Source organism: Scyliorhinus torazame, chromosome 10, assembly GCF_047496885.1.
Source record: "Scyliorhinus torazame isolate Kashiwa2021f chromosome 10, sScyTor2.1, whole genome shotgun sequence".
In the NCBI taxonomy this organism is placed as follows: Eukaryota; Metazoa; Chordata; class Chondrichthyes; order Carcharhiniformes; family Scyliorhinidae; genus Scyliorhinus; species Scyliorhinus torazame.
Genome location: NC_092716.1, coordinates 152,718,370 through 152,731,294, shown reverse-complemented (window position 1 = coordinate 152,731,294; position 12,925 = coordinate 152,718,370). Strand labels below are relative to the sequence as shown.

The following is a 12,925-nucleotide window of genomic DNA, read 5'->3' as shown; positions in this document are numbered from 1 at the left end:
ATTGTACTGATCCTCACCTACCTGAGACTGGGCACTGTACTGATCCTCACCTACCTGATACTGGGCACTGTACTGATCCTGACCTCCCTGAAACTGGGCATTGTACTGATTCTCACCTACCTGAGACTGGGCACTGTACTGATCCTCACCTACCTGAGACTGGGCATTGTATTGATCCCTCACCTCCCTGAAACTGGGCATTGTACTGATTCTCACCTACCTGAGACTGGGCACTGTACTGATCCTCACCTACCTGAGACTTGGCATTGTATTGATCCTCACCTATCGGAGGCTGATCAATCACAGAAATTACAAGGTGCAAACTGGCCAGTAAGCCCTATTCTGAGTTATCCTCAACAGAAGTAAATAATTATGCTCACATTTACCCACTCCTAAGACTTCTTTGAAGGTCTAAGGGCTGCAAGTACACAGGAACACCACAATTTACCTCCAAGCCACACACAATACTGATTTGGAAAAAATCACCGTTCCTTTAATGTTCCTGGATCAAAATTCCAGACTCTCTTCCTGACAGAACTATGTACTTACAACAGATGGACTGCAGTGGTTCAAGAAGGCGGCTCACCACCACCTTCTCAAGAGCACTTTGGGATGGTGAATGAACAAAATGTGGTATATCCAAAAGGGGTGACAGTGGTGTAGAGGTATTGTCACGTGACTAGTAATCAAGAGACCAGGTTAATGCTCTGGGTTTCAATCTCACCACAGCAGATGGTAGATTTTGAATCCAATAAAAATCTGGAGTTAAGCATCTAATGATGACCATGAAATCATTGCCGATTGAGCATTGCACTGGTATCTCACCTACCTGAGGTTGATCATTCGCAGAATTTACACCATGGAAACAGGCCATTATGTCAAATCTGCCATTCTTCCAATCTGGCCTACAATCTAGACCAACAGCAATGTGGTTGACTCCAGCTGCCCTCTGAAATGACCTAACAAGCCAAAAGATAAGGCACCCAATGTGTGGATGATCAATTTCAGCCTTCTCCGCAGGCCAATTCACTCCACACTGGCATCTACCTGGCAATGTGAACCTGTACACAAAATGCAGGACAAATCCAACACAGCCAATTACTGCAGTCTGCTCTTGATCATCAGTAAAGTGATGGAAAGTGTCACAAAGAACACTATCAAGTGTCTTCTCACTTACGCTCAGTTTGGGTTCTGCAGGATCACTTAGCTCCTGTCCTCATTACAGCCTTGGTTCAAACATGAACAAAGAGCTTAACTTCAGAGTTCAGAGGTGTGAGTGACTGCCCTTGACATCAAGGCAGTATTTGACCGAGCATGGCATCAAGAAACCCTAGCTAAACTGGAGTCAATGGGAATCAGGGCTTAAAACCCTTCGCTGGTTGGAGCCACATCTGGCACAAAGGAAGATAATTGGGGTGGTTGGAGGTAAATCATCTCAGTCCAGGGACATCACTGCAGGATTTCCACAGGATAGTGTCCCAGATCCAACCATCTTCAACAATGATCTTCCTACCATCATAAGGTCAACATGAGGATGTTTGCAGATGACTGTTCAGCACCGTTCACTCCTCAGACATTGAAGCAGTCCATGTCCAAATGCAGGAAGACCTGGACAATACCCAGGCTTGGACTGACAAATGGCATGTAACATTCGCATCACACAAGTGCCAGGCAATGACCATCTCCTACAAGAGACAATCATACCCCTTGACATTCAATGGCATTACCATTACTGAATTCTCCCATTATCAACATTCTGGATGTTACCATTGACCAGAAATTTAACTAACCATATAATTATTGTGGCTACAAGAGCAGGTCATAGGCTATGACTTTTATCGTGAGTAACTCACCTCCTGACACCCCCACCCACCCCCCACCCCCCACCCCCCCGCCTCCCAAAGTCTGTCCACCATTTACAAGGCGCAAGTCAAGAGTGTGATGGAATACCCTCCACTATCCTGGATGAGTGCAGCTCCAAGAATACTCAAGATGTTCTGGTCACCCTATTACAGGAAGGATATTGTTAAACTAGAAAGAATGCAGAAGAGATTTACGAGGATGTTACCAAGACTTGATGGTCTGAGTTATAAGGAGAGGCTGGATAGGCTGGAACATTTTTCCCTGGAGCGTAGACCTTACAGAGGTCTATAAAATAATGAGGTGAATCGATAAGGTAGACAGTCGGCATCTTTTCCCAAAGGTAGAGGAGTCTAGAACTAGAGTACATAGGTTTAAGGTGAGAGGAGAGAGAGACAAAAGAGACCAGAGGGGAAATTTCTTCACACAGTGGGTGGTGAGCATATGGAACGGGCTGCCAGAGGCAGTAGTAGAGGCGAGTACAATTTTGTCCTTTAAAAAGCAGTTAGACAGTTACATGGGCAGGGTGGGTATAGAGAAATATGGGCCAAATGCAGGCAAGTGGGACTAGCTCAGTGATAGAAACTGGGCGGCATGGACCAGCTGGGCCAAAGGGCCTATTTCCATGCTGTAAACATCTATGACTCTATAAGAAGCTCAACACCATCCTTGTGTAGCCATCTGGGATGGCCACTTACAACTAGGGACAGAGAAACTCGCAAAGCCTTGCGGGTAAAATGGACAAGGCAAGACTCAGGCAGGCTCAGAGCTTGAAATGTACATTTGCAAGCAAGAAGTCCAGATGGTATCGAAACTCCGTCCAATTAGCATTTTGATGGGCCGGTTAGCATTTGATGGCCCATCTTCACCAAAACAAAGGACTGGTACTCGAGCGACCGGTACAGTCCCAGACATTTCAGTGCCACTCCCTGTTCAGGGGACGTGTAAACAACGGGGTCAGTGACCGCTTGGGACACGCCCAGCCATCCAGATCCCCACCCACTTATTGGTTAGGAATCAAACAGAGTGATCAGGGATCACCCAATTAGTGGGGTCCAAACTGAAGGACCACCCAAAAGATTGCGAAAACCCCCAAGGAAAAGAAGAGAGATCGCCATATGTTTGTCCCCTTTTGGACCTGGTGCCCCGGCAACGATCATCTCCAAGTGCAGCAACACCAGAAGCAAGTCCAAGTTCAACGCTCGCTACCAGATGGATGAGCCCAGCTGAGTAGCAGTTACTCCTTCGGACTCGATAGATCCAGAATCGAACAGCAGTCACTGTTCCTCTGACCTAAGCCGGGTGCCCGAAGTTAAGTACAGGTTGACTTAGTCGATAGGTGTAGTTAACTAGTAGTGTTGATGTTGCATGACTAATTGTGTGTAAATAAAGTACCCTTGATCTTGAACTAACAAACTGGTGTTTGGCTCTTTGATCGATAGCCGGTTGAACCTTGTGGTGGTATCATTTGATACCTCACGACTTGGAGCATTAGAACATAGATATCAAAAGATAGGAGGGCAACCTCACTGATTGCCATAATTGGAACAGAGCCACAGGAAAAGACAGAAAAAAAGGCAACACTTGTCAAAGCAGCCCAACTGATTGGCACAATTTCCATGAACATCCACTCCTTCCGCTATTGACACATAGTGGCAGCCATGTGTACCATCTACAAGATGCATTGCAGGAACTCACCAAGGCTCCTCAGACAGAATCATCCAAACTCACAACTGCTCGCACTTTGAAGGACAAGGGCAACAGATATACGGGAACTCCACCATTTGGAGGTTCCCCTCCAAGCCACACAGCATCCTGACTTGGAAATATATTGCCGTTCCTTCACCGTGGTTGGGTCAGTATCCTGGAACTCCCGTCCTAACAGTACTGTTGATGGTCCTACACCTCAGGGAATGCAGCGGTTCAAGAAGGTTGCTCACCACCATCTTGTTCTCGAGGGCAATTCGGGAAGGGCAATTAATTCTGGCCTAGCCAGCAATGCCCACATCCCATGAATGAATTTTAAAGAAGTTTAGCTTGACTCTTAATATGGTTTCAGCCTCTACATTAATACTGGAAGTGAATTCACAGTTTAAATCCTACTGTACTTAGAAGCTTCTTCTGCTCTCTGCTCCAAATCTCAGCCTGCTGTGGGGGAGGGGAAGGGACGTTTACACGAGTCCTCCAGCCTCGCTTAAATTTTCAAACAATGCTTGGCATTTAATTGTCAGCCATCATTAATTGGTGCATTCTCTGATGTGTTAGGCAGGTAGGTTCGATGTGGACTGCACTCGATGCAGGGAAGCTAGAAACAGACGTCTAACACTGGAGAAGATCCAACACTGTTTTATTCAACAATAGAACTGATATACATATTCAGCTGTGGGTCGACACTATACTGAACTGACTGGAGACCCTTTAGTAGCCTGACCAGACTTACTAGCTACCGCATGGTGTTTGCACTTTCTCGCTCATGGACTCTGACTGTCTCAGTGGCTGGGTCCCGAGAGAGCGGGAAACCTAGTGCCCTCTGGCTTTATAGTGGTAGTGTCCTGTCTGGTGATTGGCTGCACTGTGTTGTGTGCTTACTGGTCATCCTGTGTGTCAATCACTGCCTGTCTGCATCTCATTTTTACATGAGTGGATATTATGACATTCTCCATGGCAACGCTTCTGCCAATCAGAGTCCACTTGTCAACCAATAAGCACCCTCTTCTCATACAGTATAAAGTTGTTGTCTTCCGTGACATCTGTATTGCTGGGATTGTCCTGATGAATGCGAGACGAAAAGTTTCAACATGCCCCTTTTTTTCAGCAATACCCGAGTCACATAATTCAAGTGACCATTTGTAAATCTCTACATTCAGTTGAAAACTCCAACCTGCAAAACCAACATCAGGACTCCAGGTTGACCAACTGCAACAAGGCTCAGCCTTTCGAAGCCTCAGACTATCTATCACCTGCCAAGCATACCAAGCATAGGTACAGCAATTTCATCTCACTGCATCACAATCCCCTTTCAGGTCTGCACTGCACTATTGTCTTCTGCCAGGAACCCCCCCCGAACTGGTGCTCCCCGCTGGACTTTTGATTTTCTGGACTCTGGAAATCAAGGGCTGGATTCTCAATTTGGGAGACGGTTCTCCCACCGGTGATGAATCGCCACTGATTTGCACGTGTGCTGGAAGCAGCATCCAGAGGTGATTCACTATCTTTTACCATGCAAATTTATGCTGGGGTCTCTGTTATGGGGATCTATGATGGGGAGGCTGGGGGGGGTGGGGGGGATTGTGGGAGCGGAGGGGAGCTCGCGAATAGATTTTCGGCACACCTACCTTAAAGGCTTACACCCTTGGCCCACCGCACCAGAGCCACACTGACAAATACCAGCATCAATCCACGCCCACGTGAATCCCAGCCCAGAGGGCCGGAGAATCACGGAGCCATGGAGAATCTGGCGCCGATCCCGTTTTTTTGATGACGTGGAATTCTCCGCCCCATCATGGATCGCCACCCTCCTTCCCTTTCCACCCCTGTTTGACTGTGTGAATAAATCAGCCTTCTGATTTAATCATTAAGAGAGTTTCCTGAAGTCACTTTAAAAATTGGACTTCTCAAACAAAGGTGGGAGGATTTTCTGTTGTCCGCGGCGATATCATAATCGAAGATCGGGCAGAGAAACGACTCTGGCGCCCAAATTGGGGCCGGTTTGACGCTAGTCAGACATGCTCCGTCCCATCAGAAGTCACAAAATTGCGTCGCGCACTGTTGCAACGGCGTTGGTGCATCATCGGAAGGCCCTCCCGCGATGCTCCACGTTCCCGACTGAGCGGGGTATGTGTGGTCTCAGCGGTCAGCAACCCGCGTGGCTGCTGCGGACTGTGTCCAACGCCGCCACACTCGGCCGGGATCCGTGCCGCTGGCCAGGGGGGCTTCCACGAGGACTGGGTGGACTGGTGGGGTTTGACCAGCGAGTGGCCAGGGGGTGACCTGTTGGTTCGGGGGTGGCGGGTTGGGTCCGCTCACGGCCGCCGCCATGTTCTACGGCGCGGCCGCTGCAGGTTGCCGCCGTGCACAGCGCGGCAAGGGACCTGGACATTCTCGGGCCATTTTCGGCACGGTTGACAGGAGTTTCACCCGGCACCGCTGCTACGCCCTCACCGGCCGTGGAAGCGGTGAAGGTTCGACACCGATTTTTAGGTCGTAAAACGTCCGTGAATTCTCCGTTTGAGCCGGCACGTAGCCACTGAAATAGATAATCCAGCCCAGTGTTTGGGGAAACAATTAAAAACATCTCTGCAAACAGACAGTGAGAGGATAAAGGTATTCAGTTTTACCACTCTCTCCTGTCTGTAACAAAAATATTTCATTCTTTTAATTCTGTCAAATATAAACGTTTCAATTGACTAAATTATAGCATAGTTTATGAAACACTACAATTCTAAGTAACTCATTATTTCTGAATATGGTTTTGTGTAACTATTTCTCTCTATCAAAAATGAACTTTCCACCGCTCCAAATCTCTTTCCCCCGTTCTGTTTTCTGCACACTCCCTGTAATCTCCATATTTATCTTGATCTCACTTCCCTCCTCTCCTGTCAATCAACTATTCCAAGTGGCCAATCCAGCCAAATCCACTCATCAGGGTTTTGTGTGGGTGCATTAAATCTAGGGGGTTAATTGGAACTCTGCAGGGTGGAGGTTTCTTTCTCCAGATCCACATTGTCAGCTGGATTTTGCTATCTTTAGAGCGATATGGCCAAGAGAAATTTTGGGACAAGCCCACACAACTCATCCAGGCTGCCACAACAAATGTTCAGGAGCTGGATGATCAGAAGAAATAGGAGATGATGTAGCGCATGAATGAATGAGAATTAATTAAATGGATCATTCGTTTTGTTATGGCTACACATGGATCTCTTTCACATGCCCTGCAAACAGAACTTATGGCAGGTGACAGTTAGTGGCTGACTGCGATCATCAATATTTAAGATGTGGAGATGCCGGCGTTGGACTGGGGTGAGCACAGTAAGAAGTCTTACAACACCAGATTAAAGTCCGACAGATTTGTTTCGAATCACTAGCTTTTGGGAGCACTGCTCCTTCCTCAGGTGAATTTACCTGAGGAAGGAGCAGTGCTCTGAAAGCTCGTGATTCAAAACAAACCTGTTGGACTTTAATCTGGTGTTGTAAGACTTCTCACTGTCCGTATTTAAGGCCTTTAACAGGCTGCCCAGTTTATAACAGTTGCTTGCATGACTCTCCTCTTTGGGATGGCAGGAGCTCAGAATCACTTCAATCCTGTTCATAGATTCATAGAATTACAGTGCAGAAGGAGGCCATTCAGCCCATTGAGTCTGCACCAGCTCTTGCGCCCTACCCAAGCCCACACCTCCACCCTATCCCCATAATCCAGTAACCCCACCCAACACTAAGGGCAATTTTGAACACTTAAGGGCAATTTAGCATGGCCACTGCACCTAACCTGCACATCTTTGGACTGTGGGAGGAAACCAGAGCACGCGGAGGAAACCCACGCACACACGGGGAGAACGTGCAGACTCCGCACAGCCAGTGCCCCAAACCGGCAATCGAACCTGGGACCCTGTGGCTGTGAAGCAATTGTGCTAACCACTATGCTACCGTGCTGCCCACCATTATGCTCCGTGCTGCCCACCACTATGCTAGCGTGCTGCCCTGGTGGGCTGAAGTGGGCTGAAGGGATTCTCAGCCAATCAGTCTGACTTTGATTCAGGTTGTCAGTGAGCAATGTGCTAACGGTACTATGTCATCTCGCTTTGTCATACAGCCCCCTGCTTATTGTGATCCCACGATGCTTTGAGTTTATCGAGCCTTCACCATTCAATTCAAGGAAACCTTCCCCTTTATACCTTTTCTCAGCTGACCTGTGATGAGGTTGGCGGGGGATGGGATGGGGGGGTTAGTGTTCAGTGTCAGTGCATGAACCCACTTTGACACATGGCATCATAGCTGCTGCCTACATGTGGTGGTTGTTTGTGCGCAGTTTTACAATTCTCCTTGTGTTCAAATCTCTCCATTCCCCTTGCTCCTCCTCATCTCTGGAACCTCCCACCAGTTTGTAACTCTAACGCTACACTCCTTCAGTTCTGGGGCGTCATTCTCCGCCGGCGGGAGTCTCCGTTCTGCCGGCGCCCGGGGGTTTCCCGACGGCGTGGGGCTGCCCCACAATGGGAAACCCCATTGACCGGCCGGTGTTACGGAGACTCCCGCCGGCCGGTCGGCGCAGAAATGTGGCGGGGCGGGTAGGAGAATTTCGCCCCAGGTCTCTTGTCCATCGCCAATTTTAATTACTCCATGTGCTTTCAATTATCCAGATTTAAAGCTCCAGAATTCCCTCTCAGCATTTCTACCTCCTTTGAGAAACTCCATAAAACCTACTTCTTTGGCCATGCTTTTGGTCACCTATCCTAATATTTTTTAAAGTGGCTTGATATCAAGTTGTACCTGATAACGGGGCTGTGAAGTACATTGTGACACATTTTACGGTCAAGGTGCAATATAAATGCATATTGTTGTTTAATTTAAAGAGACAGGCCTCTGATCAAATATTTGCTAAAATTCAGTGAAGGGAGAAGAAATGTATGGCATTATTTCCAAAATGGCGGCACATGCAAGTGACGCAGCAACGGTCTGGGGTGTGAATAACATCATCACATGGCGTGTATGGAAAGGGGAGAAGGCGCTTTATAGATGTTGTGTTCCTTTAAAAGACTTGCAAACCCAGGATCGTGTTCATGTTCAATGTTTGGGTTAAAAATTGGTGGTGAAATTCTTTTTTTAATATATTTTTTATAAATTGAAAGTACCCAATTATTTTTTTTCCAATTAAGGGGCAATTTAGCATGGCCAATCCACCTACCATGCACATCTTTGGGTTGAGGGAGTGACACCCACGCAAACACGGGGAGAAGTGCAAACTCCACAGGGGCAGTTACCTGGGGCCGGGATTGAACCTGGGACCTCAGCGCTGTGAGGCAGCATTGCTAACCACTGCACCACCTTGCCGCCTGGTGGTGAACTTATTGTGTGAGCCAAACCTGTGTAGATCAGGACTCGCTGACTTCAATCTTGTATCAGAAGTGTGATTAGGATCAGTCAGAAGCTGTGTTTATCAGGACGCTGTCCTTCATGTTTCTATAAGGGCCGAATAGTGCTTGTGACAGCACTGAGAGAGATCAAACGTGCTGTGAAATATTGGCATGGCAACGCAGCCAATTCATTTCTGGAAATTTCCGAGCTGCTCCCGAATGTTTATTTAGCGGACAAGAAGAGTCTGAAACATGACAATACAAAGCAGCCAGAGGGCTGACTGTCGGGTCACACTAATCTAATCAGAGATACCATATCACGCAGCAGGCTGTCGAATACTCAGAAATCATCCCCACCATCAGCTTTCACAGCGTGAAACTATTTAAACCCCACACACAGAATGTACAGGAATCTGTACTGTACATACCAATTGTATAAAGAGTATCTTTGTAACACTCAGCTTCTGCTGGAACCTGTACATAAAGTTTGTAAGGGGATCTGTGGGAGGCGAGGTCTATAAATAGTCTGAACAGGGATCTTGGAGTAATATTGAATTACACAACACAGAAGGAGGCCATGTGGCTCATTATGCCCTTGCCGGCACTTTGAAAGAGCTATCCAATTCATCTCATTCCTCGCCCCTTACCCAGAACCTTGGAATGTTTTTCCTTTTCAAGCAATTATCTATTTCCCTTTTGAAAGTTATGATTGAATCAGTATCCACTCCCTTATCAGGCAGTACATTCCGGAACACAACGATTCATTGTTTATTGCTTTTGGATTTATATAAACCACTGGTCAAACAAAGCCTTTCATCTTGACCTTACTTCAGTTCAGGTCAAACCTTTTTCTTGCTCTATAATTCTCTTTGCCAGATCTTTTTTGTCCCTTCTTTTGAAGCGCACTGTCCACAGGAAAATGTTCAGGGTTTGGTATTTTATTGTAGGTTATGGATGGCCTGAACTCCTATTTCTTCAGCCCTCCCTCCCTTCATTTCTTTCATCCATCATCTTTTTGAGGTCTTTCTGACCAAAGATTTCCAGTGAAAACCTTTTTGCTAAGTCCTGTTCCTCTCTCTTTTTGCTCTGTTTTTGATATTTTATGGAGCTTGGATTTTTAGCTCTTCTATTCCAGTTTCTCCCTCTTTAAGCTTATACACAGCCTGTTAGGGAATCTGTACAAAGGCTGCATTGGGGGTCTTTGCACAGACAATATAAACTCTGTACACAGCCTGGAAGAAGATCTGTACAACATGGGCAGGCTGCAAGAGGATATGTACTGTATACAGACTGTATATTGTCCTGCATATAGACTACAAATCTTTGCACACAAATTGTCAGGACTCTCCACTGCCTTGAGGATGAATAGATTTTGAACTTTAAAAATGGAACAAACATTGGGAGGGATTAGAGACAAGAGGGAAAGCAATTGTATCAGTCACTGGCGGCTGAATTGAAATGTACTTTTTAGCATAAGCATGCCAGAAATTAGACAGCTGCCTCAAGTGTTATAGCTGCATGATATTTTGTGACCCTGCATGACAATGTTCAGATCTGTGAGCGAAAGTGCAGTCAGCAACATCGTACCTGGAGAGATCTCACAGTTGTCTTCATCACTGCTGTCTTGGCAGTTATTCACTCCATCACACAGAAAGCTTTTGTCGATACACCTCCCATTCTTGCAGTGGAAACGGGCAGTTGAGCATAACAGGGGGTTTGCTGCTATAAAACACAGAGAACAGCGTTAGAGATTACAGACGGCTGGCAGTTAAGGACTGACTGCTATACAGATACAGAAATGGAAACACAATTACACACAGACTAAATGGAACACCGTGTGACACAGAAGCTGACACGACATCTGTCTGATACGTTGGGCTGGGTTTAATACAGCCTGTTGCGATTGGAGACATCGCGGCCGGACCCACTTAATCACGCAGGAGGTCCTGAGTCAGTCTCCCAAAGGAGGCAAAACCTTCCCTAATTAAGATGGAGGATGGAAGAGGTTGGTGTGGGATTCCCAATCAGGGGATGTCAATCAGCATCACTACAGAGCCAACTGACACCCATTATCCCTGAGAGCACCACAATTTAGTGGTGGCTCAGAGATTAAATGGGAGCCACGTGGGTTTCCTATGCCCTTGGAAGGTCACCAAGCAAACCTAGCCAATGGCCTCCCATGGCTCCTTCCTCAAAAGCACTCCATGCCTGGTCTTGGGTCCCGGTATCAGGAAGTGGAGGTAAGTCATTAAAAGCCACAAAGTCCTACCCTGTGTCCCAGATCACCTTGCCACCCACCATCAGAGATGCTTCAGCGGGATTTGACAGGCTGAATGGGTGGCAGATGCAGAATAAAGTGGATAAATGTGAGGTTATCCGTTTTGGTGGCAAAAATAGGAAGGCAGATTATTATTTGAATGGGTGCAAATTGAGAGAGGTGGATACTCAGCAAGACCTTGGTGCCCCGTGCATCAGTCGCTGAAAGTAAGCGCGCAGGTACAGCAGGCAGTAAAGAAGGCAAATGGCATGTTGGCCTTCATAGCGAGAGGATTTGAGTATAGGAAAAGAGATGTTTTACTGCAATTGTATAGGACATTGGTGAGGCCACACCTGCAGTATTGTGTGCAGTTTTGGTGTTTTTATATGAGGAAGAATGTTCTTGCTATGGAGAAAGAGCAGCAAATGTTTACCAGGCTGATTCCTGGGATGGCAGGACTGTCATGAAGGGAGAAAGTAAATCGGTTTGGTTTATATTCATTGGAGTTTAGAAGAGTGAGAGAGGCTCTCTTGAAACTTATAAAATTCTAACCGGATTAGACAGGGTGGATTCAGAAAGAATGTTCCCGATGGTGGGGAGTCCAGAACTAGGGGTCATAGTTTGAGGATAAAGGGTAAACCTTTTAGGACTGAGGTGAGGAGAAATGTCTTCACCCAGAGAGTGGTGAATCTGTGGAATTTCCTACCACAGAAAGTAATTGAGGCCTAAATGTTGTGTAATTTCAGGAAGAAATTAGATATCGCACTTGGGGCTAAAGGGATCAAGGGATATGGGGTGAAGGCGGGATCAAGGTATTGAACTTGATGATCAGTCATGATTATAATGAATGGCCGAGCAGGTTTGAAGGGCCGAATGGCCGTCTCCTGCTTCTATTTTCCATGTTTCTAACTATCACCATCACCCACTCAATGTTCACCAGCCCGCCTTCACTCGCCTGTGGTTTGGGATCCCAAAATGATCCTGGAACCACAGTGGGTGCAATTCTGCCAGCTGCCATTGGCGGCATGAAGATTGCCAACCTCTGATTGACCAGGAGCTCATCAAGCCAGGATATCCACCTCTGAAGACCGAATCACGGGAAAGGCCGAGGGTAACAATTAAATACCTGAAGGACATGAGATACATTTGGGACTCCCCTTGAGATTGAATGGAGTTCCCCACAAGTCCTCCAACCAATGGGCAAATCCTATACCAGGCTGAGAGAACCCAGTCAAGACTGATGTCCAGAAAATGACATGATCACTGTATGTTATATAGAGACTGACACGGTCTCTGTGTGTTATACAGACTGACACGGTCACTGTGTGTTATACAGACTGACACGGTCTCTGTGTGTTATACAGACTGACACGGTCACTGTGTGTTATACAGAGACTGACACGATCACTGTGTGTTATACAGACTGACACGGTCTCTGTGTGTTATACAGACTGATACGGTCACTGTGTGTTATACAGAGACTGACACGGTCACTGTGTGTTATACAGACTGACACGGTCTCTGTGTGTTATACAGACTGATACGGTCACTGTGTGTTATACAGAGACTGACACAGTCACTGTATGTTATATAGAGACTGACACGATCACTGTGTGTTATACAGACTGACACGGTCTCTGTGTGTTATACAGACTGACACGGTCACTGTATGTTATACAGAGACTGACACAGTCTCTGAGTGTTATACAGACTGACACGGTCACTGTGTGTTATACAG

At 46.8% G+C, this 12,925-nt stretch overlaps 1 protein-coding gene across 3 annotated transcripts in view; it reads right to left on the bottom strand.

The window, feature by feature from the left end:
* The window catches only part of ldlrad3 (low density lipoprotein receptor class A domain containing 3), a 277,367-nt gene that overhangs the window by 124,814 nt on the left and 139,628 nt on the right, over window positions 1-12,925 (bottom strand). For all 3 annotated transcript variants that reach the window (XM_072518827.1, XM_072518828.1, XM_072518830.1), the window contains one exon: window positions 10,518-10,652. In XM_072518827.1, the coding sequence (XP_072374928.1) occupies window positions 10,518-10,652 (135 nt within the window). The remainder of the gene's footprint in view (window positions 1-10,517; window positions 10,653-12,925) is intronic.